The 27,431-nt window shown below is 38.0% G+C and overlaps 1 protein-coding gene across 1 annotated transcript in view; it reads left to right on the forward strand.

Annotated features, from left to right (window-relative positions):
• LOC145984116 (uncharacterized) overlaps positions 1-27,431 on the forward strand; it is a 64,448-nt gene that overhangs the window by 23,703 nt on the left and 13,314 nt on the right. The window contains exons 3-4 of the mRNA XM_083117550.1: positions 9,274-9,443; positions 11,041-11,342. Coding sequence (XP_082973676.1) covers positions 9,274-9,443; positions 11,041-11,342 — 472 coding nt within the window. The remainder of the gene's footprint in view (positions 1-9,273; positions 9,444-11,040; positions 11,343-27,431) is intronic.

The raw sequence follows: 27,431 nt of genomic DNA on the forward strand, positions 1-27,431 counted from the left end.
CTTGTTAAAGTGTCCACATATTTGTTAGAATGAAACACCGTGGCGTTATCACTGACCAACCTATGTGGAATGCCAAAATGCCTGACATATCCTTCTAGCAAGGCTTTTACAATACTGTTGGCTGTACTTGACCTCATTGGATAAGCAAACAGATATTTAGTGTTAGCATCTTGTAAGGTTAGAAGAAACCTTTCTCCTTGCGAACCTTTAATTAATGGTCCTTGTATATCCAAAAACAAAATAGTTTCACCCTGGTTACAATGTTGTTGGAATATGCCCTTGGACGGATGTCTACTCGGCTTCGTTCTCATACATAGTTCAGAATCTTTGATATAACTCAGAATACCTTTTCTCATACCAGGCCAAAAGTACAGTTTCCTAACTCTTCTGAGTACCTTTTCACAACCAAAGTGGCCCATATTGTCATGATAATTCCTCAGTATTACAGAAACTAAAGATTGAGGTATACATATTTTCCAGATGTTCTCAAAGTGAAAATCTCTTATCATCAAAATTCCATTGCATACTTTATAAAACTTTTTCCAATTTCTACACCTTTGAGGTAAACTTACACTTACACTTTCACAATTGTTCAAATAATCAATAATAGGTTGAAATAGCTTATCATTGTACTGTTCTTGGACTAACAACTCTGCAGGTATATCTAATACTTCATTTTTAAACCTTACATTATTGTTGATGTGCATCAAAATCGACTCTGACTCTGAAAATTGTCTGGACAATAAGTCCGCTAGGCCATTGTCAGATCCTTTGCAGTATTCTACAATGAACTGGTATTTTTGAAGTTGAAGGGACCAACGCAATAAGCGAGGGTTCCAATTCTTCGAATGGTTCAACCAAGTGAGACACGTATGATCACAAACTAAAGTAAATTCTTTACCCAAAAGATATTGATTACATTTCTCAATACAAAATAAAAGACTTAAACATTCTAGCTTGGTTATGATGTATTGTTTCTCATAACCTTTCAGTGTACGACTTACATAACTTACACTGGTCAAAACAATTAGGGGAGTAAGCAAGAAATCCCTAAACCAAAGTTGGAAAGTCAAAAGTAGCAATGTATGTTGATGAAGTGAGTGTGTCCTCAACCAGTACAATTCATCTGTGATGAATCATCAGCATGAAGAGCTCTCTAGTGACACCATAAGGCACGTGGCAGAATTTGTGATATGAGGAGCAATCACGAGGTCACTTGGGAACACCAGTTTTTTGGTGCTGGCAGACCTTAAGTGCAGGTTGGATTCAGTTGAGTAGTGTTGAATAGGAACGATGGCAGAACAACACAATTTAGGGTAATCTAGCGCATGGAGAGCCATTGGGAGGATGGAAGCAGGGCAAACACAACGTGAGATGGCTGCAGCCCTTGGTGTGTCACGCAGTGTCATTTCCAGGTTGTGGACACGATTTCAACAGACAGGTACAGTACGAAGGAGGCCTGGGCAAGGTCGCTTACGGTCAACAACAGTTAGGGAAGACCGGTACTTAGCATTGTCGGCTCGCAGGAATAGGCAGCAAACTGCAACTGACTTGCGAGGCGGCCTTGTTTTGGCAACAGGACGAAGAGTCTCGGGCCAAACTGTACGAAATCGCCTGCGGGAAAGGGGTCTTTATGCAAGAAGACCAATGGTGTGTGTCCCTCTGAATGCCCAACACCGTAGGGCCCGCAGACAGTGGGCTGTGGAACATCGTGAGTGGGGACATGGAGAGTGGAGTTCAGTTCTCTTCTCGGATGAGTCGCGTTTCAGTCTCCAGTCAGATAATCGACGCATTCTCATCTGGAGGGAACGTGGGACTCGCAATTATCTCGCACATGTGCGCGAAGTGTCTCAGTATGGTGGCGGTGGTTTAATGGTATGGGCAGCGATCAGTGTTGGTCGACGTACCCCTCCTGCACATTATCCGGAACGGTACTTTGACAGCCTTACGGTACCGGGATGAGATCCTCAGGCCTCATGTTGTCCCAATGGCTGCAGATATCGGTGATCATTTCATTTTTGTGGACGATAATGCCCGACCTCACCGAGCACGTCTGGTTGACGCCATGCTACGGGATGAGGGTATCGAACGAATGGTATGGCCAGCGTCCTCCCCAGACTTGAATCCCATTGAACATGTGTGGGACACACTCGGAAGACGCATTGCTGCTCGGCCAGCACCACCTACAACTCTGCAACAGTTGGAAATGGCCCTTCTGGAAGAATGGGTGAATATCCCGCAGGCTGTCGTTGATAACCTTATTGGTTCCATGCAAAACAGATGTGCAGCTGTCATAGCAGTTCATGGCAACCACACGCCTTATTAGAGGTATGGATCTGTTGCGTATCTGTCCATTTCTGTTGTCTTATCACCGTGCTGTTCTCCTGATTTTGTGCAGTACCTTGCAGAAATCACCCCTAGAACTCTGTTGTGCTAATGACTCAATAGACATGTATTGTACTGGTTGAGGACACACACACCTAATCAAAATACATTGCTACTTTTGACTTACCAACTTTGGTTTTGGGATTTCTTGCTTGCTCCCCTAATTTTTTTGACCAGTGTATTATTATTTTCTCATCATCAATTATTTGATACAAATATCCTCCGATGCCAAGTAAAGAAGCATCTCCTTGGACATAAAACCTTTGATTAAGATCAGGATGAAATAGTTTAGCATCATTAGAAATTTCTTGCTTGAGCAAATCAAAACTCTCTTGTTCCTTCTTAGTCCATATCCATTTCTTACCTTTCCTTAACAATTCATATAAAGGTGCACATATGATAGCAAAGTTTGGAATGAATCTTCTCATCCAAGAGAAACAACCTATTATATTTTGAAGTGTCTTTACATCCTTCGGAGTAGGAAGATTGAGAATAGCCTCTACTCTCTCTGGATTTACTCTTATACCTGTTTTATCAATAATGTGACCCAAGTACAATAACTTTTCTTTACAGGGGAATGTCTTCTTGAGACGTACAGTCATACCAGACTCTCTTAATTTAGAAAATGCACTTCTTAAATGTATGTGACTTTCTAAAGATTCACTTCTAATGCATAAATCATCAACATAAATGATAACATTCTCTGACAGAATGTCGCCTAATACCTTGGTCATTGCCATCGTAAATACTTGTACTCCATTACATGTACCAAATACTAAACGTTTGTATTGGTATTGTCTACCTTCAAACAAAAATGCAGTATACTTTTTAGATGACTCTGACAACAAAATCTGGTGAAATCCAGAGGACATATCAACCAGTGATACATATGGTCTACCAACAAATCCTTGTAATGCCTCTTCAATATTAATTGGTCTAATTTGACTAACTTTTTGGTGTTGATTAATATTCCTGAAGTCAGTACATACCCTTACACTTCTATCACACTTAGGAACTATTACTAGTGGATTTAAATAAGGTGAATCAGAAAGTTCTATAATGTCCCACTCAAGTAATTTTTGAATATGATCTCTAACATTTTGTCTGTAATGATAAGGTATTCGATATGGCTTAGAAACTAAAGGTTCTGTTGTATCTAATTCAATATGATGTTCATATTTAGTACATAAACCAGGTTTTTCATCAAACAGCATCCTAAATTCAAGTAACAAATCAAACAGTTGCTTCTTTTCATCTTCATCGAGTGTTTCAGCTTGCATAGCTTTTCATTTAAGATCTTCTACACTAGCAATAGTTATTTCCTCTTTTGACTTTTGGGTTACATTAAGACAACTACTCTCTGCCTCTTCACTCACATCAAAAGTTGGACAAGATATAAGTAATAATTTAACTAACCTTTCACCTTGTTTGGCGTGTAACAATAAAGAATTTTCCTTGAAGTTTACAAGAGCCTCTACATTATACAAGAAATCTAAACCTAAAAGAATATCTACTGTCAAATCTTTGACGACAACAAACTGAACAAAAAACATAATATCTTCAATTTCTATATCCACACAAAATTTTCCAAGTACTTTCTATTTTCTTTTTCCAGAATAGTCAACCAAAATAATATCTTCTATTGGCTCTAATTTAGGTCTGGTGACTTCGCTAGTAATACTTTTCCATTTGTTCTCTGACATCAAACAAATGTCGCTACCACTATCTACTAAGCATTTACTCTCTATCCCATTAATATTTGCAAAGATAGAAGTTGTATTCTTGACTTTGTTCCTGAGGTTTACAGGTAACATTAAGTTATTAGAACTATATTTCGCTTCATGTTCTAACAAGTCTTCATAAAAATTAATATCTACCCTACATACATTTTTAAGGCATGATTCACAGTTTGCTTTATTATAATTTTCATTACAAAGTTTGTTTCTTAAATCTTCAGTATTAAGATTGACTACTGACACAATATTCTCATCTTCGTCTATGCTATTCTGTGTCACAATAACAATAGACTCACTATCTAGTTTAAATGTTGTTCAGGCACAAACCAGGGTACATTCACCCTAAGTGAAGACCCACCATTACCATTTTCTATTTCTTCCCTAGTACTAGATTTAGGCTCACTTCTTTGAGAATTGTTTTGAACATCATCGTGTGACACAGTGTTTGTACTAGTATTTCTATATCTAGGCCTACTGTTATCAGCATTTATACGATTTTGGTTACTATAATTGTATCTACCTCGAAAGTTACTATTTCTATAGTTATTACCAGAATATGGAAAATGGTTTACTCTCCAAGACCTTTGACCAGATCTACTATCATTACTACTATTATTATCAGTGGCATATCTCCTGAAATTATCAGAATTCCTTACATTAGTCTCATGGCTTGTATTAGAATTTTGCATATTGCTTACTCTAGATTGATTATTTCTTTTAGTTTCATTAACAACTTGTACTTGTCTAATACCAACAGGCCTTCCATCTCTCCTACTTTCACCTTCAGCACTTGCATACAAAGCTTCATGACGTGCAACCAATTCTGCAGCAGTACCAAGACTAATATTAGGTTGATTTAAGATTGCTTCTCTAACTCTATTTGGTAACTGTTGGGCTACTAAAATAGTTTTTTGCTGTTCTGGCATGTCTGGCTGAATGGAATTTAGTAAATTAATCTGTGACCAGAAATAATTTAACAGAGTTTGTCTACTTTCTTTGCTGTATCTCTTGCACAAGACATTTGCAAGACATGTTGATTTCCGCGATGCACTTTCAAAGCATTAAGGAAAAGAACCTTAAAAGAACTATAATCTACAATGTGTAGTTTCTCCTGAGAGAACCAATTTTTAGCAACACCTTTCAAAAGCATTGGTACATACTTCATGTAATCTTTTTTTGGAACATTTAACATATCCAAGCGATCCTCAACCTCTTGAAGAAATTGTGACGCCAAATAATCCATCCTAGTTGCAGTAAATTTAGGTAACCTATCTAGATCAGAGTACTTAAGTGTACTGGGTACAAACTTCCTTCTGTAACTACTACTTTTGTGATCAGTTCCACTTTCCAAACTACTATCATGAAATTTATCTCTTGACATGCTTTTCGCAACGCTACCTCTCTTATAGCTACTTGTAGATTTACGTTTAAGCCCCCTTAACTGAACTTTAGTTTCAGAGCTAGAAGATTTTACATGAATCAGATTCTCCTTTACGTAATGGTCTTCGCTTTCTAAACGTGATATATTCAGTTTTTTCAATGGGTAAAGAAGCTTTCTTTGCTTCCCTTTGCAGTTCAGACAATCTAGAAACATCAGGACTAACTAAGCCTTGTACTCTAGTTTCTAATCCTAAAGAAGATTTTACCGGTTCAGCACTTACTCTTAACATGGAAAAATCATTCGTTAAATCTCTAACTTGATACCGAATATTCTCCAACTTATCATCTAGAACCTCATATTTGTTAGTAATCTCTGTAAGTTGTTGTAAGCAACTCTTAACAGTAATGTCATTACTAGATATTTTCTGTTGAACGGTTTGAACGCTCAAGTTTAGATCTTGAATAGTTTGTCCAGACTTAACACTAATTTCGTTAAATTTACTATTCAACTCATCAATAGCAACTTCATGTCCACTAATGTTATTAAACAACTCCTTCATACTACTTTCATTTCCATGTACAAGGTTGACTAAACTTTCAAACTTCTCTTGATTCATTTCGAGTGTTTTCTTAATTTCTATGCATTTATTTTCTACCTGTTTTACATGAGAATCGAAAACCTCTCTCAATTTTTTATGTTGATTTACACACGTAACAGAAACCTCGTTTATCTTCTCTTCCAATTTCGTGCTCAAGTTGACCACTTGTTCCTTTATTTCATGGGTGCATTCCTTTGTTTGGACCAAGTTATCAGACACTTTCTTTTCGACTCCTGCTTCCAATAATTCGAAGTCTTGCCTTAAGAGACCTACATTGGTGCCTACATTACTTACATTGGCCTCAACACTATTAATATCCGCTTTGATGTTACTTTCAACACTACTGACTTGTTCCGTGAGTCTAGCTTCAAATTGTTTAAAGAGAAACTCCAATTCCTTTTTTGATGCCATTTTCAATTTCAGTTACTGCTAGCTAAGAATTTTAGTCGCCGTATTCAGTACAACTATTTTATAATTTCGGTGCTATAATCACAGCATGATAAAGTTATTCGTCACTCTTCTTTTCCACATAAGAAGTTCAGTACTTAACGTTCCAACATCACAGACGAAAAAGTTGAATTCTTCCATCTAACAGCTACTACCAGATTCTAACGACGTAGACGATCGAGTCCTCCTGTCCGTGCACCATACTTATGATGATGGGAAGTAATAAGAATCAGTTTCCTTGACTTACTATTTATTCAATACGAACACGTAATTGCACCCCGTACAAACGTCAAGCCACTGCTCGATACCCAGTCCGACGTCAAGCGATCTGCCGTTTCAACTGCTAGCACCGCCCCCTTTCCACCTCACTCGAGCCGCGAGGCATGAGGAGCTCTGAAGTCGTTCACCACGTCACAGCGACGTTCCTACCTCTATACACTCTAGTACAAAATTATTCACATGAAACAACTGTCATAACTTTCTTAATAAATTCATCATTAATGTTTGTTTATGGATTCCAAAATCTTTGCATCATTGAATGCATAATACACAAGGTAGAAATTATAATGACATCAATTAGTTACACAACTTTACATTATATTCATAGCTTTTCTCTACACACTTTTGTTTGTTGCATTTATATTTCATTGTCATGCCTGTACAGCTTCTGGAAGAGATTTGATACTAGCAATTTCAAAAACTACTTGAATTTTTAATACAAAAACATTCCTGCTGGAATATGTAATTAATTCATTCTCTGTTACATTAGGTGGCATTGTAGTATTAAAATAATGTTGAAAATGAGAACCAAGCCCAGAGCCTTTGTCATGTTGGTTAGTTGTTTTCCTGACTGGACCTACCATACTTACTGAGCTTTTTTGTATTGAAACAATATTATTATTAATAATAATATCAATATATTAATATCATGTTTTCCACTATTCAACAACAGTATTTGTTTTAACGCAATTTTTAGGTCACATGCCTATTACAAATATTCTGTTGTCTTCTGGATCTACAAAATATTAGCTTTCTTTTATCTGTTTTTGTTGAAGAGTGAGTCTGAGTATTAAACAAATTTATTTCATGCCCCATACATTATAGAAGTGGAAACCCATACACTTAGGGTTAAGAAAACTTCCTGAACTCCATGTTCACACACACAATGTGAAAGTTCTGATATTTGTTTGACAATATGATATGACCTTAGTTCCAGGATGTGGTCCCAGAAAAATAACTTACGTTGGGTGCCCAAGAAGAGCTATTTGCATAAGGAGCAGTTAATAATAATAACCTGTGGTGCAACAGCCATTGAGGGCTAAGGCCTACCTACCAACTGCTGGTCTCACTCCCACATGTCTCAGCAGAGGTGGGCGATCATCCATCCAGTTACAGGGTGACATGTGGTCAGCACAACAAATCTCCAGTTGTTGTAGGTTTTCCTTGACCAGGATATGCTACTCATTTGTAGCTCCCCAATTTCCTCATGATGGAGGGTGGCCACTGGTCTCATACCTTAGAGTGTAGAAGGAATAGAGAGAGCGTGTGTGAAGTCAGCTGAAGCCAAAATAGCTTGCGGCGGCCGCCATGTTGGGATGTGCCACCCGGCTGTTGCATCTATTTGTTAACATTCAGTGAGAGGGAATTTCATCATCAAAAATAAGGCTGCTTGTTATGCTTCTTTATGGTTATATCATCAGAAACAATAACTAATTAGTAACTAATTCTGACAAAGAAACAAAAAGATCTAGACCTTTTTTGTGCTGGGGCGTGTTCATTTACCATATGCAATGCTCTATTATATCTCGTTAGTACACCAGAAAGAGTTTAATGAAATAACAATAGAATCAAAATAGGAGTTGCATTATAACTCCTACACTCATAAATGTATCACAAAACATTATTGTATAAAAATATGAGCTATGTACAAATGTATAACACGATTTAATAACACCATTTATGCCATCTCAATAAGTAAGCCTAAGCCGAGATTATAGGTAGTTTCAGACCGAAATATCAGGCGATAAGCTACACATGATAGGTGACAAAAGACAGGAGCCCGTTCATTAAATGGAAGCATTCAGACCGAAGAAATAGGGAACAAGCAATAAGTGACACATGTCTCTTGGCAACAGACTATCAGTAATGAATGCAATAAAAAATTGCATTTATTTCTGTTCATTTTCGAACTGAAGTGACACGACAAACTGTACATGTCAATATTTTGCTTTGGGGAGAATTCACACCGAAGCGACAGGTGACATGTGTCACTTGGGAACAAGCCAATCAACAGCAATATTTTACACCGTAGCGACATGACAGGCTGCACAAGCCTACGTTCTGTCTGAAATCCGCAAGTGACACATGTCGCCTGTCACTTTGGCGTGAATTGTCCTTTAGACTGAAGGGGCCCATGTCGCTTGTCACTCCGGTGTGAATTCTCAGCGGATCGTGGGACACATGCTGCTTGGGAATGAGCCAATCAACAACAACTAGGAGACCCAAACCAGTGCACAACTCAGCCCAAAGCCTGGTGCCTTAGACTGCACAGCCACAGTGGTGTGAGACATAAAATATTTCAGGTTTAGAGCATTTCACTTTCTGTGGAAATAGGAAGTTATAAAATTCTGAGAAACAAAATAATTAAAAAAAAAATACATGGGGAATTCTCAGAGAAGCCATAATTAAGGAAGTAATTTGAATTGCATTTATTGTATTACTTGCAGGCAGGTACTGTGGACATGCAACTCCAATTAAAGCATCTTACGTGAAACACCTGTCAACACACAGTGACAGAAAAGATTACATCTGTGATATTTGTGGAAAGAAGTTTAAGAGCAAAGGAGGCTGGAATATTCACATAAAAGGTCACAAGGGTGATGAACATATGTACAAGGTAATTCCATGTATATTTTTACTGCTCTTTTCAGTTGCATTATTGTATTACTATATTATTAAATTGGAGTGCCAAGCACCATTTTTTAAAAAAATATTTCTAAAATCAAGTTTTGTTATGTACAGATCTGGATATGAGTTTTTTCCCTGAACATGATAGGAACAACCATGAAAACTCAAATATTTATGTGTCATATTTTCATAAATATTAACTAACTAACTCTCTTGCCTTCTTAAACCCGAAGGTTCATGGCTGCAGCAACACAGGCCTTCCATCTGTCCCTATCCTGAGCAAGATCTATATACTCTTTTCCATCCCTACCAATTTCCTTTAGGTCCATCTATTATCCCTACATTTTCGTCTTGGTCTACCTACTGGTCTTTTACCAGCATCTTTTCATAAATATAGTGTGTGTTTGTGTCTGAATAGAGCAAAGTGTAGAGCATTTCCTGCAAGTAGAGACACAGAAAGTAAGGTTGTAAAACACTGTAAACTGTCTTCATTTTCTTTCCTTCTTTCCCATGTGTGATATGCATCATTGAACTTTAATGAAACATTGCTGTATTATCTTCCTGTTTTGTGTTGAAAAGTAACTTAATTACTTTGATTTGATAGCATATCTAGGAGTTAAGAAAGAAGAAAAGTGTGTGTGTGGGGAGGGTGAGATGTGGTTGTAATGGATTATAACAGTTTTTATGGATTCTCCTTTTAATATCTAATTCTTTTAAATCTTTTCTTCTCTTCAACTTATCTCCAAAAATTTGTTTACATCTATTTAATGCTTCACATTTCTTATTATCATAGTTTCTTGCTCATACTTATAACATTTTAGCATTAGCTTATGACCTAACCTCTTTCCATACTATTGATATTCTTGTAAAAGAGCAGTAAATATGTCATTGAGAACTGCACTGTTGTATTTCCTTGTACCCAGAAAAGCATATTTGTCTGGGAACTTGGTTGAGGTTTCGTCCAGGTTAATTCATGTTTCATTGGAACTCTGATTATACACTCAAATTTGAAAGAATGCAGAAGTGCCTCTAAAAAAAGAAATGATACTGAGTTGGAGACGATCCAGGGGAGAGCTGCACTGCCACAAAGATATCACCATAACACCTGAACCCCTGAGCATGAACAGCTGTGAACATATGTGATTCGCCTCGTGGCCTACCACATTGAGTTATCAACTTGTAATTTCACCTCCAAAGATTCAAGGTTTGAATACCTGTGTGGGCCTCATTGTCACAATTAACAGAAAGGTAGGATAGAATAAGAATAACACAAAATACCAAATGTGATTATAGTCCTCTTCGAAATGTACTCACTACAATTTAATTATAAAGGCTTTAAAATATTGTGAACACGTTAATTGTTATACATTTACAAATTTCGAATTAAAGCTCATGTTTGAAGATTGTGAATGAAATCAAGGTTCTGTGTGCTTGGTGCAGTTAAGGTATTGAAAAAGAATGTGCTGTTTTTAGCCTAATTCATCATTATTTTTAGACATTTTCTTGTTTCTATTGATTATTCATTGTAAGCAATGCTACTTTTTACTTCATAGAGATATTATTACATGTTATTCTTTTTATTTCAGTGTGATCATTGCAATTTTAAGACTTTGCAGAAGTTTAATCTCATAAAACATTTAGCTAACAAGCATGGAAAAGACTTAGAAGGAAATATATTAACACCAAACTTTAAGTGTCATGAATGTGGTTATACTTGCATAGCAGAACATATCTTAAAGGCTCATACAATGAGGAAACACACAATAGATAAGCCTTTTAAGTGCAACCAGTGTGCTTATTCCACAGTAGAAAAAGCTGCCTTGGAGAAACATGTGAGAATTCGTCATACTAATGAACGGCCATATATGTGTGAAATGTGTGGTTTTAGGTGGGTAAATTTGGTAATGTTGTTTTAATTTTAAATTTGTAGAATGGTCTACATCTATGACACCTACACTTTTTCATATCCAGACTCGGAATAGCCTATTGAGTGATTCATCATGGACCAGTTATATTCTACTTATTATACACTAAAGATATTACCAAAAATAGGGGTTGCATTTTGGGTGGCGCTGGTCTACATAGTCCCAGATCCAAAATGCTCACCAGACACTAGAAAAACTCAAATTTTCATGGCCACGAGCTGCATCAAAAAACAAAAAGGCAGAAAGGAAAGTTAGAGACCTGCATTGTTGCCAAGTCTGGATCAAAGATGTAGAAGTATGGGAAAACTCATTTCTTTTACCAGGCTTGTCGAAAACTGTGAGTGGTGGGGTAAAGTTGGGTGAGGGGGAGGGTTGGGTGGGAATGGTAAAGGGAAGGTTTAAAGGGGAATAGATTGGAGATGGGTTTGGTTAAGGAAGTTACTGGGTGGCCTTGTTCAGGCCAGGGTGTGTGGTGAAGGGATGGTCTGGACCAGGTTGTTTTGGAGGTTGAGACAGGGGAAGTTTGAAAACAACTCTGGGTTTGTCGGGAAAGTTGTTTCTCATTTTTGGATCACTGTGAAGAATAGGAATGAGGGAGCATAGGGTGTGCCTGATTCTGTTGAGGTGGGGGTGATATTGGGTGACAAGTACAGGAGGGTTAGTGGCATGATTATTGGTGGGGTGTATGAGGCAGCTCAGGATATTTGTTTGTTGACCAGGACTTGGTATAGGTGGTGGTTGTACAGAGGTTGTTTCCGATCTATGGTGACGATTTCAATCCGCACCTACCTTAAGATAAACCATGTCGCCACCATGGAGAGTGCTCTATTTGGTGGCCCTGCATCTTGGCAATTGCCCGACAGTGAAGTTTCCACTGTAGGAGACTGGCACGAAGCGTAGTCATGTCCAGCCTCAACCACTCCTCCTGACAGGCTTTCCATAGCCCTTAAATGGTGCAGGGTCTCCTCTGAGACAAGGCTCGTTTCAGTAGGCCGAAGGTGCAAAAGTCCATCGGTGAGGCCTCAGGTGACTTCACTGGAATGTCTTTGAAATGAATGGCAGGAATTCCATTTGGAGTGCCATTTGTTGGAAGAGGATGTGTGGCTTGATGCCTTGTCTTGATGCACCCACACACGATTCTGGACCCTCCCGTAAAGATGGGGAATGTCATGGCGATAAATGGGTGTCAGGACGTTAGCCTGATAATAATCGGAATTAACCTTCATATTTTTGGCAACACAATGTATGGTCAGCTTGCCAATGTACGAGTATCCAGCAATGATCATGAAACCTGTGCCAAAACTTTCCTTACATTCAGTGAACCATCATTGCAAGTCGCTCGCACCTGTCGATCGATAAAAAATTGCACGTGGCTTGTGACAGTCATCAAGATAAACATATGCCTCATCTAATGTAACAACGAACTTCCACTTTTCACCTGACAGGTGCCACTCCTGTATCTGCCCCACAGGAATCATCCCATGGCTCGCCTTATCTGCCCCTTTCAACACCCGTGATATGCCATTTTTTGACACAGTGAATCCACGCTCCTTGCACAGTTTTATAATGGCACTATAACTGTAGTTTACGTCTGAATGTGCAGTTATGTAAGCCTCCCAATACGCAATGACCACACCTGTCATGCACAGTCAATGGTCCAACGTGCCAACATGACTGGCAGCTTCTTCCTCTTTCAGCTTGGTGGTGCTGACCAAGGTGTGCAATTTCGTCACCATAGATCGGAAACAACCTCTGTAGTTCTGTTGGGAGGTGGGTGAAATGTTAGGCATTGACCCCTGAAAGCCAGGGAGAAGGGGATGGCTTTCTTGGTGTGGATGGGAGCCGGAGGAAATTATTACGATGATTCTAAATTTCACAGTCTCTCCGCATGTTTTCAATGTAGAAACAGACTATTGAAGATGGCATATGTACATCATGTAGCCAGAAAGAAGAGATAGGCAACAGGCGTTGACAAGAAGGTGTTTTTGCCAGTGTTTGCTGCATATTAGGTGGTGGGTGAAGTTCAAGAGGGCAGGAAAGGGGGTGGGGACGTTTATTGGGTGGCTAGGTTTGAGTCCCAGGGGTTATAGTGACATGCATGCCTGATATGTAGGCCCTTTCCCATTGCCTACGGGAAGAAATGTCTGTGCATGTGGGTAGTAAGTGGATAATAGACACATGGAAACAGTTGTTAAATTTGGTTTTGTGGCTGTTGGTGTGGGTGGCGACAGTAAGGTCGGAGTTTTGGGTTGAGAAACAGTGCTTATTGATTCTGACAGGGTTCCCACACACCTGGAGAACCTGGAAATCTCAGGGAAAATCATTTAATTGATCAATGAGTCCCTATGAAGTACATCTGAAGGGCTAGAATATGCTCCTGCCTGTAGATAATAATTGCAATAGACACCAATAGTTACAACTTCCAGTAATTTCCTTTACACAAGCTACTTTAGAAATATGTTTATTTTGCATTACAGATTAATTACTATTGTGTCTAAAACTTCTGTTTCTCAAAAGTGTGAAAATATTTGCATCCAAGTTCTAATTGTTTAATTCAGAATTAATCATTGTACACAGGCATTTTGTACATGGTTCAGTTTCTATTTATATCTGTTCACATACTTCAGAGTTTTAGTGATTACTTACTGCATTTTGTGAACAATTTTTTTTCCTTCCATACACTCGTATATGATTTTTTGTTTGCGAGTAGCTGTTTGTTCACTGTTGTCTTGGGTACAGGATGCTGCTGTCATCCACTTCACATGCATGGGATGCGAAGAAGTGTTATATCGCTAAATGCTTTTGGTGTTATGTTAGGCACATTAGGTTTAGGTCTCTTGGCATTAATGAAACATCCCTAAATGCTTCCAGCACCTGATCATGCAACAAATCTGGTCCCAAGGACAAAACCCCATTCAAGTCTTGCATGAAATCCACTGAAACTCTGTGTCTGAGACAACTGGACACCAAGAGTGACTGCTTGATGCAAAAGTGCACATGCTCGCATAAGCTACTTTTCGAATCATAATTTATCCCGTAAATACTACTTGGAGCTGCAGTGATCTAGTGGGTAGGGTGTCTGATTTCCATGCTGGAGACCCAGGTTCTATTCTCAGGGTGGGTGATCTAAGATCGGAATCTTTCCGACCTTGTCACCTGCATAAAGTGGCTCTGGGGCTCACCTAGTCTCAAATCAATGGGTACCTGGAGGCAACCCTGTGGGGTAAAGGGCCACCTTTGTGGCTGATCATATCACTTCCAAAATGGCCAAGATCGAGAATGTGTGGGACCCCACCCCTATATCCCCTAAATGTGCCTTCATGGCATGGTGCTATATGCATGGGGAACTTTTTTTCAAAACTGTTTTTTTTTTTTCATTTGTACATACTATTGAGATTTTAAAAATGTAATTTCGTTAGTTTCTCATTTACCTTTATATTTTTATTTACAGTTGTTCTTCCTTAACACAGTCTTGGGTAAATGTCTGTTATATCGGAGACACATTTCTTTATTTTTACAGAAGAAACTACTTACGAAAATGAGTTCCTGTAGTATTTGAAAGTTCTTGGAGGTATTTTCTCACCGTAGAATGCTGCACAACAAGAAATAAGCAATTTCTATATAATAAACTTGCATTTTGTGCAAAGCGACAACATTATGCCGTTGTTTCCATTATGTACCTGCAGATGGCGTGAGCGTCGAAAGTCATGCGGTCTCGCCAGTGTTTCCAAACGTGCCTTTTTTACCAGAATTTTATTTTTTTTATTTTTTTAACTGCTTACCTAACCCAACCTAACCTAACCTTGCCGGAAATGGTTCGTGGGGCTATCGTGAATGGTTTTTGGGGCTATCCGTCAATGGTTTGTGATAACATAATGAACACAAAAGTAGGTATTTTTCGGTTAAGAAGGTTGAAACACTGCATACCCCACTCCAAATCGACAAAACACAAGCACGACGTGTGATGATCCACAGCTGTGCACGCCATATTGTATGTTCCGCAACGGAAGAAAGGACCCAAAAGAATTACTCGTAATGTGCAAAATCGAAGTTATTTTCATGTAAAAACCATAATGACACCTTCAACTATGTTCCGCAATACACAATTGGTAAGTACGAACCATTTAAAACTGAAAATATTCGATAGAAATGTGTCTCCGATATAACAGACAGTTATAACAGACCCAGTCTTGGAAATGCAAAATTTAGGGTTCGAAATATTGCATCAGAAAGTTGATTTTAAAAAATATTTTGCAAATTACACTTTCTTTGTAATAATAAAAGTTCAAGGAATCCTAGTAGTAATGGCAGCATTATATTCCTACGCGTCAGCAAAAATTTGATGCGGCTGGTGTTATGTTACATCCGGTCGTAGCGGGCCACGAGTGGTTTTATTGTTGAGTCAGCAGAACGTGTCTGATCACGTTGAAGACATCGGAAGCGGTGGGGGGAGGGGGTCAATGGATTTGTCACGTTGTTTCTTGATGTATGCTAACCTAACACGTGTGTGTGTGTGTGTGTGTGTGTCTTTGGAGGAAATGCGCGCGCAACCATTGCGTATGATTCAAAGACATGAAGAAATGATTTAAAGATGGCGCCGAAGGTGTTGTACCCCGAAAGTTTAGCGGCTAAGGTTATTGCTCTGTAAAACAAGAGGCGTCGAGGGTTCGATTCCTGGTAGAGTCAATATTGATTGATTGATAGATTGAGTTAGTTTTTTAAGTCCGTTTTATGCACGGCAAAACTAATCAGGAGTGGATCTACAGTTGAAAAGTGGTGATTCGGACCACTATGTGCCTCCACCGAGTATCGAACCTGGGACCCTTTTGATTACAAGGTGACGATGTCAATATTGAATGGTCTCGATTAGCCTGTGTGTAAATAAAGGCAACAAAATGGTTGAGTTCGAAAATCGAGCTGGGTTAGTGGTTAATGTTGTCATATGGCAATGAAGAGGTCGCGGGTTCGATTCTCTAGGTAGTTAAATTAGGTCAATTGTTTAATCCCGCCATTATAGGTTCCGATTAGTCCATCTGTGCATAAATAGTGTTTGAATAAAATCAATATGGCGGCTTTGGGGTAGTGGTTAATGTTGTCGCCTGGTAATGAAGAGGTCGCGGGTTCGATTTTCTAGGTAGTTAAATGAGGCCAATTGTTTTGTCCCGCCATTATAGGTCCCGATTAGTCCATCTGTGCATAAATAGTATTTGAATAAAATCAATATGGCGGCCGCGTTTTGTGTTTAGCGGCGGCGGTGGCGGCGACCGGGGCGCGGCGCGGGGCGGGGCGGCGCTGCGCGGCGCGGGGGTTGTTTTTTTTATTCCGCGAGATGTTTTAATCAAGTGGTTGAGGGTTCGATTCCCAATGTTGGTGAAAATTGGATATTCAATTGTATTTGTTTAAAAGTTCCGATTAGCTTTTTGTGCACAAAGAGAAAATGAACTAATTGGAAATAGGATGTTTATGCTGTAATGAAAAGGTCCCGGGTTCGATTCACAATGTTAAATTGACTGATAATGATGTTTTTTTTTAAAAAAAAAAAAAAGAAGTGTGTTGAGTCCCCATTAGTATTTAGGCAGGAACAGATATTAAAAATCAAAACAAAATGCCTTTTGATTACAACGCAAAGACTTTACCGCTAATGTATAAAGATAAATTAGAATCTGTTGTTTTGCCGTGTGGGGCCCCCAGTACCGATTAGCTTAAATGCATAAAGAGTAGGTAAAATAAGCAAGATGGCCGTCACTATTGTTTTGTGATCAAAGAGGAGTCACAGGTTCGATTCAATCAAAGGAGGCAAGATTCTATGTTTCAATTCCATGTAAAAGTCTAAAGTTATATTTCGATTAACCTCAATGCATAAAGAGGAATTAAACAAAAACAAGCAAAATGGCGACAGATGTGATAAAAGAAAAATTGAATTAGTTTTTTATAGTGACAAGAAAAAATAGCGAATCATTGTTAGAAATAGAATGAAAATAAAGATACTTGCCTTTGCGTGTCCAGCGCTGTGCAGAAAAGCTCTCATGCTTTATCTCCGACAAGTCCACAATACACATTTTTTTTTATTGTATAGTTAATTATTAATGTTGTTATTAACACAGATTCTTACCAGTGTGAAGAAAAGCTCTCATGCTTTATCTCCGACAAATTCACAATACACACTTTTTCATTATATAGTTAATTATTAATGTTGTTATTAACACCGAGTTTTACCAGTGTGAAGAAAAGCTCTCATGCTTTATCTTCGACAAGTCCACAATACACACTTTTTCATTATATAGTTAATTATTAATGTTGTTATTAACGATTGTTACCAGTAAAAATATAAACCATGAGGATATTTAAAAGGGTGATAAGTGAAAAAAAGCCAAGACATATATTTTATCCCTGTTTATTACCAATATTTACAAAATTCCAAAGAGCCGCACACACACACACACACACACACACATACATATGTAAAATGTTTATATTGTGTCACCAGTTTATCAGCATGTTATTTAACAAGTTTTTATTCTTCAAGTTTGTTCACTCACCCACATAAGGAATTGTGTCACTATCATATCCATTTTCTGCTGCAACCACTGAATTAAAATGTTTCACTATTTTTTCCACAAGCATGTTCTCGCAAAAAACAAACACTTCTTTGGAAAGTCTTTTTCCGTCGATGTTTTGTATAGACAAAGGCTCAGGTTTTGTACATCCATGTAGATGGGAAAGCATAAACTTCTCCTTATTGCATGCATGGACAGGGGAAATATCTGTGCAACCGAAACATTGTTCGCGAAGGTCGAGAATGCAAGATTCCACACAGTTTCCAAAATATGATTTCAGATACGGCGACACTGTTTCACACATAACTTTCGCATGCTCGATGCACACAAATATCTTCATAAAGTTCCGCCACGAACTTTCTGCGATGAACACTATCTCCAGGGAACCGTAAGCTGGTTTCTTCCTTATAATGATCTGACGGCGATTGTACAGTGTGGTTATCAGCAATTCATGTTGCTCACTTAGTGGGTAGGAAACACGAGGCTGCTCACCTGGAATAGCGATGTAATTGTCGATTACTGGAAACAATTCCTGAAGAGCGTGCCATTCCTGCAACTGTAGTTCAACACCGGCCGCCCCGCTTCTGTGTAGCCTGACCACAGGTTGGAAATCCAGATGAGAGGAAAGTCCGATTGAGATAACTTTTGTTTTCGAAGCATTCAAATAGTAGACGTGATCAAATAATATCGACTGGCGTATAAGACTAGTTACTTGTTTTTGTTCTTCAGGTAAATGCTGATCGCTCTCTTTCTGAAGAACCCCTTTGAAATTAGTGTACGGTTGAAATCTTTTTTTCAGCGGCATCGAAATAGAGGATTCCATGACTAAGAACTGCGAGATACTGCATGTCGCAGCGTGCAGGTATACATTTGAAGAAATGCGTGGGTGTGTTTTTGAGACGCATGCGCGCGTAGCAAACCAAGCATGTGCTGGACAAAAAAGGTGGAGGGGGGGGGCGGGGCATTGCAAAGATCAATGGTGAGAGAAAAATCAGCAGAATATCATAAACGTCATATTGAGGAAATATTGGATAACAAATATTAATTAATTTAATTAAAGCATCAACCGCATTGTCGATCTGAAATTAGGTTTATAGACAGGGGGCAAAATGGAAAATATCGACGATGTTCTAGTATTGGATTGTTTCTGTATTTCCATCGGTATAATCCTCCACCACATTTGAAGCATACTGTTTTATCCTCTTTTTGAATGTAAAATAATCCTGCTTCGGACAGAGCTTCTACAAACGGGAATTCTTTTGATTGCCAGTTTCTGAAAGAGGACAATCTAGCATTGAAAGATCCCATCTCTGGATATTGCGTCATTGTTCTGTAAAGACACAAAACAAAATAAATATTATAAGTAAGCTGTTGTAAACTGTAACGCTACAAAATTATTAATATACTATTAGGACTATATGTAACTTGTATAAAATTTCAAACAGTATTTACTGTCAATATTTTCTAGTATACGTACCGAGTATTATAAATTTAATTTACGAGTCAGCAAATAAGTTGTTATAATATTGTCGTTTTTTATCGGTACTGGGAATAAAATTTGAAATTTATGCATGGGTTTACCAGAGGCTCTATGGAATAAATACAGAAAACAGTAATGCCCACAGTACACAGACCCGTAACTTTGTATCTGATGAGTGTTGTACGTATAGAATTTAGAGTTATTTTCCAAAAATCGCAAATGGTTATGCACATGTGGAGGTTTTCCGTAACTATCAAAAAATTCCCCCCGGGAGTTACTGTCTATGTAAATTGCTACCCAGTGCTTCCCGGGGCTATCTTTGGGATCTGTATTTACAATCAACGCTGCTGGTAGTTCCACATGTACAGGTAATTCATTAGCTGCGAAAACCCCAACATGATGATTGTCAAAGACTCTATTTGATATTAACCCGTGAAGCAAATTTAAAGTCGACAGCATTGTTGGACACTAAATAGTAATATTGTGCAACTCACCTTGTTATACAATTAATCCAGATGAATATCTCTTTGATTATTAATTTCCATGAGAGCGTCGAATTCAGAGTAGATAACACAAGTCACAGTAGATTCCAAAGCCGATTTGAAGTGGACTTCCAAGCTAACAGCCCCTTGCCGTTGAAGACTGCAGTGGGATATGGCACTTGCAGCTGCGTCTGGGGTTATATCGAAAACAAGTAATGCGTATCCCTGGGGGTATTCCTCACGCGATATATTGTTTCCTTCATCCATATAGTGTATCCCTGTTCCAGAGAATAATGTGTGATATGCTGTTATGTACTTGTTGTTTTCAAAGTCTCTTGAAGTGGTTTGCCGGGAATTTGGACTCCATCAACATATAAAGTAAAGAAGTTGTAATTGAAATGTTGAAAATTGAATGGGTTTGTAGACAGTGTGCCGTTGAATGCATCGTTGGTAACAAACCCCACAACTAATCGTTTCGGAAGACGTCCAAGTATCACATTGTCAATTGTTTTTGAAACAATATCTTTTGGAATAGTTACAGCTTTAAGTTGTACTCTTGTTAGAGGGTATTTTGCTGTATGTTTTTGCAATATGCGATTGTGACTAAGTTTGATGGATGAACTGACCGATACTTTTCTCACATATAGTGTAGCATCCAGAATTTCCACTTTGCCTTCACTGTCATCTAATCCCATCAAGCAGAAAGTGTTTTTCGAAGGAATCAGTTTTATTCGCATTTCCACTCCATTGATCAAAAATTTCTCTTGATTGAAAATATCAGAATGCAAGTAACCAAACATATCAAATGTTTTACTCTGTTTTGTTAGTTGGTTACGTTTTGTAAAGCCTTTGTTGTCTTCCGAAACGTTATCAAAAGCGCCTGCTGTATCCTTGTACCACAATGCACTTTGGAGATGAGATGATTTTGCAGATATGTCATAGTTCAGTGCTTTTTCAAAATAAGACCTGTATGGGTGCATGTGAGATGGAAACGAGATGAGTTTGTTATTTAAGTAGATTTGTACTTCGCTGAACATTGCATTGAGAAAATCATTGACAGGTCCAATTGTTTTATCTGTGGGTAGCAATAACTGACCATTCGCTTTTACAATTCTGGCATCTATATTCAACATTGTGTGTGCTAAATCCATATAATCATCACCATGTCCAGGTATTACAAACTCGGTGGGGGCATTATCTGCCAGAGAACTAACAGGTTTGTATCCGATGGTGTGGTGTTCTAAGATGCTTGTCTGAGTAGGTTTTACTGAGAAAATATCCAATTCACTTTTAAAACACTCACATGATTTCTCCCTAATTAGCGCCATATCTAATCAAAAATATCTGATGTTATTTGAATTTTCTTACGGTTGCGTTTGGTTGTTTTCTTGGTGTTTGTATTGGCACTGGATCTCTTCTTTCTCTGAGCGATCCTTCCAGTTCGCTGTCCCGAAGCAGAGTGATTCCTTTTGAAATGTTTATGCCCCTGATAACCTGAACCAATCATTTCCTTGAGCTTTGTTTCAGCTTTTCTTTTAAGATTTGATCTGGCATCCGAAATTCTGGATTGTAGTGACTGTTTTAGGGGTGTTTTGTCTACAACATCACCTAACACATTTACCCCTGTTTTTGACATTTCTTTCCCTACAGCTTTCGCTCCTTTTTTGATAAGAGGCAAAGCTGACCGAAAAAGTCCTCCAAGAAAACTTCCAATGCCATGTCCTTTTTGATAGGCAGCACCGTAATATATGTTACCTACACCAGATCCAGCTTGTTGATGGTAGTATTGAAAATATGGGTCATTCATAATCAGAGCTTTTCACCACAACGTCTAAAATGAAGTTTCAAACACACTAGTCCGAAGGAGAATGGGATGTGTGCACCAGTGCTATCCCTTAAGTCAATTTCTGTTTGTTCGAAATTATGTTTCTGCACTGGGATGTAATGTGGTGAATCGAAAATTTGCACACCATCACTTCCAAAAGTATGTTCCATAGGATTAATGTTTATAATACGTAATAGAGGGGCGACAGCATCTCCCACCATATGTGATTCCGCAATATCTGTGTAAATATACATCTGGGAAGGAATTTCTCTCACAACATTTGGAGGCGAGCGTCCAATTTTTACTTCTGATAGATCATCGGTCGGTTTAAAACCTAATATCCGTGCCAGTTGAGGTGACAATCGTACATTTATGTTTCTCTGCTTGGTAGATATATCAACAGTCACATGTTTGTACGCAGGATGATTTCGGAGACTAAAATTTAATGTTTCAGAATATTTATTGATTTCTGCAACAATGCTGTTTATAGATGCGTAATAGCCTTCGGATATTCGAAGTTCGTTCCATTTGACATCATCCATAGATTTATATTGAATATAGTTGTTAAATCTTGTAATGTTTAGTATTGAATAAGGATAATGCACTTCTACCAATGCCATCTCCCATTTGTTGGTGTCCATCTCCACACGGTTCTGAAGCTTTGTGGTGTAATTAGTTAGAGTATTACTTGGGAAATATTTCATGGAACTGTTACTAGGCAAAGTAAGGTAGAAAGCGTTTGCTTTTCTCATGATGTGTTATGAAGGTTATTTGTACCACTGATGAGAATACCTACAAAAATTTATGCCTCTCTCTCTCTTTTTTTGACTCCAAAAACGATGCGCTAATCCAACTGTCAAATAATCTGGAGTATCCTTTCCAATGAACTAACAACTTTTTACTGGCTCCTTTACCTTTGGTCGCAAGGATTTTATCAATTTCATGCATATCCGGTAAGCGGACCAATTGCAACTCTTCCGTATAAAATGTTCCATCGATTTTATGTCCTTGTAGATCTTTTAATTCATACACTTGAGGATTTCTTTTCAAAATACGTTCCACCACAAATATTTCTCTTGTCCAATTTTCCATGTAACCTTTGTCAAAGCGTTTTTTGGTTTTTGTTATTCTCACTGTATCTCCTATTTTGAATGGCATCTTCAATGACAATAGTGGAGATGAATCAGATTTGAGTTTTTTGTCATACATATTGTGCCATACTTTCAAAACCTTCTCAGGAGTAACATCTGCTGGTGCCATTTTAATACTCGAGTGAATTTTATGATTATAAGCTTTCAAAAGCTTTGGGAGTACATTAACATAACAGCTGGTTCTTTGCTTAGTAAAATACTTCCACATGCGTTCCTTTAAAGTTCTGTTGAATCTTTCAACAATACTAGCTTTAATATCAGGATTCTTTGTTGTAAAATAAATTACATTTTGTTTTTTGAGATATTCCTGCACAATACTGTTGGTAAACTCACGGCCTTTGTCAGTTTGTAATTTCAAAGGTTTTCTTTTGCTTTGTTTGAAAATTTGCTGGAAAGCCTTTTTTATACATACACCAGTTTTATTTTTTACAGGGACAGCCCAAGCATGCCTGCTAAAAATATCGATAACTGTGAGTATATATCTGTACCCTTTGTTGTGATTCCGCAAACTCTGCATGTCATTCAAGTCAGCCTGCCATTGGTCATCGATATTATGCACAAAATAAAAGTTTCTCGGAAATCGACGCTTTACAGGTCTATGCAAAGTGTATGCAGTTTGCTTTGTCAACCAATGTTTGATTGTTGACAATGGTATGGATTTTTTTACAGCTTTCCATAGTGTTGAAGCTGTAGAATAGGATGCTGGATGAGATGGATTGTACCAGATATTCTCTAATATTTTTTCGCTCATGGTTTGTATCTTGACCAAACTGGAACAGTACGTTTACGTTTGTGCCCTGGAAATGATGATACAAAAGAAATTGGTTCCTTTTCTTCTTCTTCTTCTTCTGCTTCTGTTAATTCTTGTGCCTCTTCTTGGTTAGCTCCGGACAGCGGAACATGGCGTCCGGGGTTGCCAAAAACAATCTGTTGAATAAACTCCTGTCTCCGGGGGTTACCTATATATTCTTGAGGAATATTAGATAACGCCAGAGCTCTATTGAATAGTTGCCACCCAACAGGATTGCTTGTTTTTCGTGGTCGAATTATATCCGATACTAGATCGACAATATTTGAGCCTTCAATTTTATTATTGTTAATAAAAACTGCCCCATATTTATCCCAATCAATATTACTATTATGTAAAAGACGTTCATACAACAGTTCGGCTTTTCTACGATACATGCTAGGTGTAGCAGCTAGAATTTCTTCTTTCATATCAGTCAACTTCTCAGTAGATTCTGTAATCGGTAGCGACACAGGTTCTCTTTGTTTTCGAGTAATAGACAGAAATTTTTGGAGCACAATACTGTAACGATTCCATTTTTCATCATCCGAAAGACCTTTGAGATTCAAAATTACTTGCATATCCTGATCCAATTGCGATAAGGATGTAGACGGTGCAGACATAACAGGATGTCTCATGTTATCCATAAATTCTTGAGGTATTATAACCATTTTTTTGGCATGCTCCATGTTCAGATTTTTTTTTCACTTAAATAAACTTGATAACACACCTCCTATTAAAGGGGCTAATAACGCAGGTAAAAATCCTCCGTGTTGCACTAGTATCTGTTTCTTCTGCTTTGTAGAGTGTCCTTTGGCAGAGAGATTACGTATCACCTTCTTGTACCGGCTCAATCTTGTTTTCTGAGGTGTTGAAAGAGGAACATTCCCTTTTAGAACATTGTAACAACACTCACAGATTGAATTAACTAAGGAAGAATCAGCAGCTTGTAATATCGCTGTGCGAAGAGCTGGTTTAGCATCCGACAAAACTTGGAGCACTTTAGCGTGTTTCACTCTTGGAGCCATGATGACAGAATAAACGACTAGTGATTATGCTTGCTTTTTTTGTAGGAATATATACATAATTGATATCATCGTCGGGAAATATCCGCGACCGAAAACGTACTTCTTCCGGAGTGTTCTGCTTCAGATCAAACAGCAAATATCCATGGGGTTCAGCGGTGGCATTGTAATATGCATCTTTTATAAAATTTGGATTCTCCGGGTATACTTGTCTAGATAAATAATTAATTTGGGCTCTGTCTCTTGGATTTTTGAAGCATACAATATAATGACTATTTAAAGATATATCCCTATTCCCTTTTCCCTGATGGAATAGATTTTGAGTGATAAAGAAAAGACTAATATCACGATGATGACACCCTTTTGTAAATAAATCTGTGACTCTTTGATCGCATTCCCTCATCTGATCATCGATAATAATAAGATGAGGTCCAGAATTTGGCACAAATTGGTCAATATTAGGCATTCCTTCCCGAAATTGTACAAAACCAGGGAAATCATTGTATGCAGATTGCCATTCCCCGTAGCACACCAAAATATTGTTGAATTTTACATTTACCATTTGGGGTAAACACTGGAGAAAATGCTTCACAAAATATGTCTTTCCACATCCTGATGGACCAGCCAATATTGCAGAGAACGGGTGTTTCCACAAGCACTCCATTTCTCAAACTGTGAAGAATGTTTTAAATTACATATAATATAAAAGTCGAATGTTATGAATATTTTTCTAGTTGTTAGATTTTACTGATATGTTGTATCTTCAGATTACATATATATATATATTATATTGTATTGTATTATATATATATATATATACACTTTATCAATAAATAAATATGCGTGTGTGTCTGTATATATATATATATATATATACACACACACACATACAGACAATTTTCTTATAGTACAAAATTCATTTTACAACAGCACAACAAATGCCAGATAGCATTGTACGCATGCGCGTTTGTAAACCCCGCCTACATATTCCGAGCATCAGCGTTGTGTTAGATAGCTCTCCATTGTTTCAACAACGATAAACAGCTTGGTGGCCCAGATCAAATTGGTTCTGGAATCTACTGTGACGTGTACCGTCTACTTTGAAGTATAAAAAGGTGAGTTGCACAATATTACTATTTAGTGTCCAGCAATGCTGTCGACTTTAAATTTGCTTCACGGGTTAATATCAAATAGAGTCTTTGACAATCATCATGTTGGGGTTTTCGCAGCTAATGAATTACCTGTACATGTGGAACTACCAGCAGCGTTGATTGTAAATACAGATCCCAAAGATAGCCCCGGGAAGCACTGGGTAGCAATTTACATAGACAGTAACTCCCGGGGGGAATTTTTTGATAGTTACGGAAAACCTCCACATGTGCATAACCATTTGCGATTTTTGGAAAATAACTCTAAATTCTATACGTACAACACTCATCAGATACAAAGTTACGGGTCTGTGTACTGTGGGCATTACTGTTTTCTGTATTTATTCCATAGAGCCTCTGGTAAACCCATGCATAAATTTCAAATTTTATTCCCAGTACCGATAAAAAACGACAATATTATAACAACTTATTTGCTGACTCGTAAATTAAATTTATAATACTCGGTACGTATACTAGAAAATATTGACAGTAAATACTGTTTGAAATTTTATACAAGTTACATATAGTCCTAATAGTATATTAATAATTTTGTAGCGTTACAGTTTACAACAGCTTACTTATAATATTTATTTTGTTTTGTGTCTTTACAGAACAATGACGCAATATCCAGAGATGGGATCTTTCAATGCTAGATTGTCCTCTTTCAGAAACTGGCAATCAAAAGAATTCCCGTTTGTAGAAGCTCTGTCCGAAGCAGGATTATTTTACATTCAAAAAGAGGATAAAACAGTATGCTTCAAATGTGGTGGAGGATTATACCGATGGAAATACAGAAACAATCCAATACTAGAACATCGTCGATATTTTCCATTTTGCCCCCTGTCTATAAACCTAATTTCAGATCGACAATGCGGTTGATGCTTTAATTAAATTAATTAATATTTGTTATCCAATATTTCCTCAATATGACGTTTATGATATTCTGCTGATTTTTCTCTCACCATTGATCTTTGCAATGCCCCGCCCCCCCCCCCCCCCTCCACCTTTTTTGTCCAGCACATGCTTGGTTTGCTACGCGCGCATGCGTCTCAAAAACACACCCACGCATTTCTTCAAATGTATACCTGCACGCTGCGACATGCAGTATCTCGCAGTTCTTAGTCATGGAATCCTCTATTTCGATGCCGCTGAAAAAAAGATTTCAACCGTACACTAATTTCAAAGGGGTTCTTCAGAAAGAGAGCGATCAGCATTTACCTGAAGAACAAAAACAAGTAACTAGTCTTATACGCCAGTCGATATTATTTGATCACGTCTACTATTTGAATGCTTCGAAAACAAAAGTTATCTCAATCGGACTTTCCTCTCATCTGGATTTCCAACCTGTGGTCAGGCTACACAGAAGCGGGGCGGCCGGTGTTGAACTACAGTTGCAGGAATGGCACGCTCTTCAGGAATTGTTTCCAGTAATCGACAATTACATCGCTATTCCAGGTGAGCAGCCTCATGTTTCCTACCCACTAAGTGAGCAACATGAATTGCTGATAACCACACTGTACAATCGCCGTCAGATCATTATAAGGAAGAAACCAGCTTACGGTTCCCTGGAGATAGTGTTCATCGCAGAAAGTTCGTG

Source organism: Lepisma saccharinum, chromosome 2, assembly GCF_977018435.1.
Source record: "Lepisma saccharinum chromosome 2, izLepSacc3.1, whole genome shotgun sequence".
Classification (NCBI taxonomy): domain Eukaryota; kingdom Metazoa; phylum Arthropoda; class Insecta; order Zygentoma; family Lepismatidae; genus Lepisma; species Lepisma saccharinum.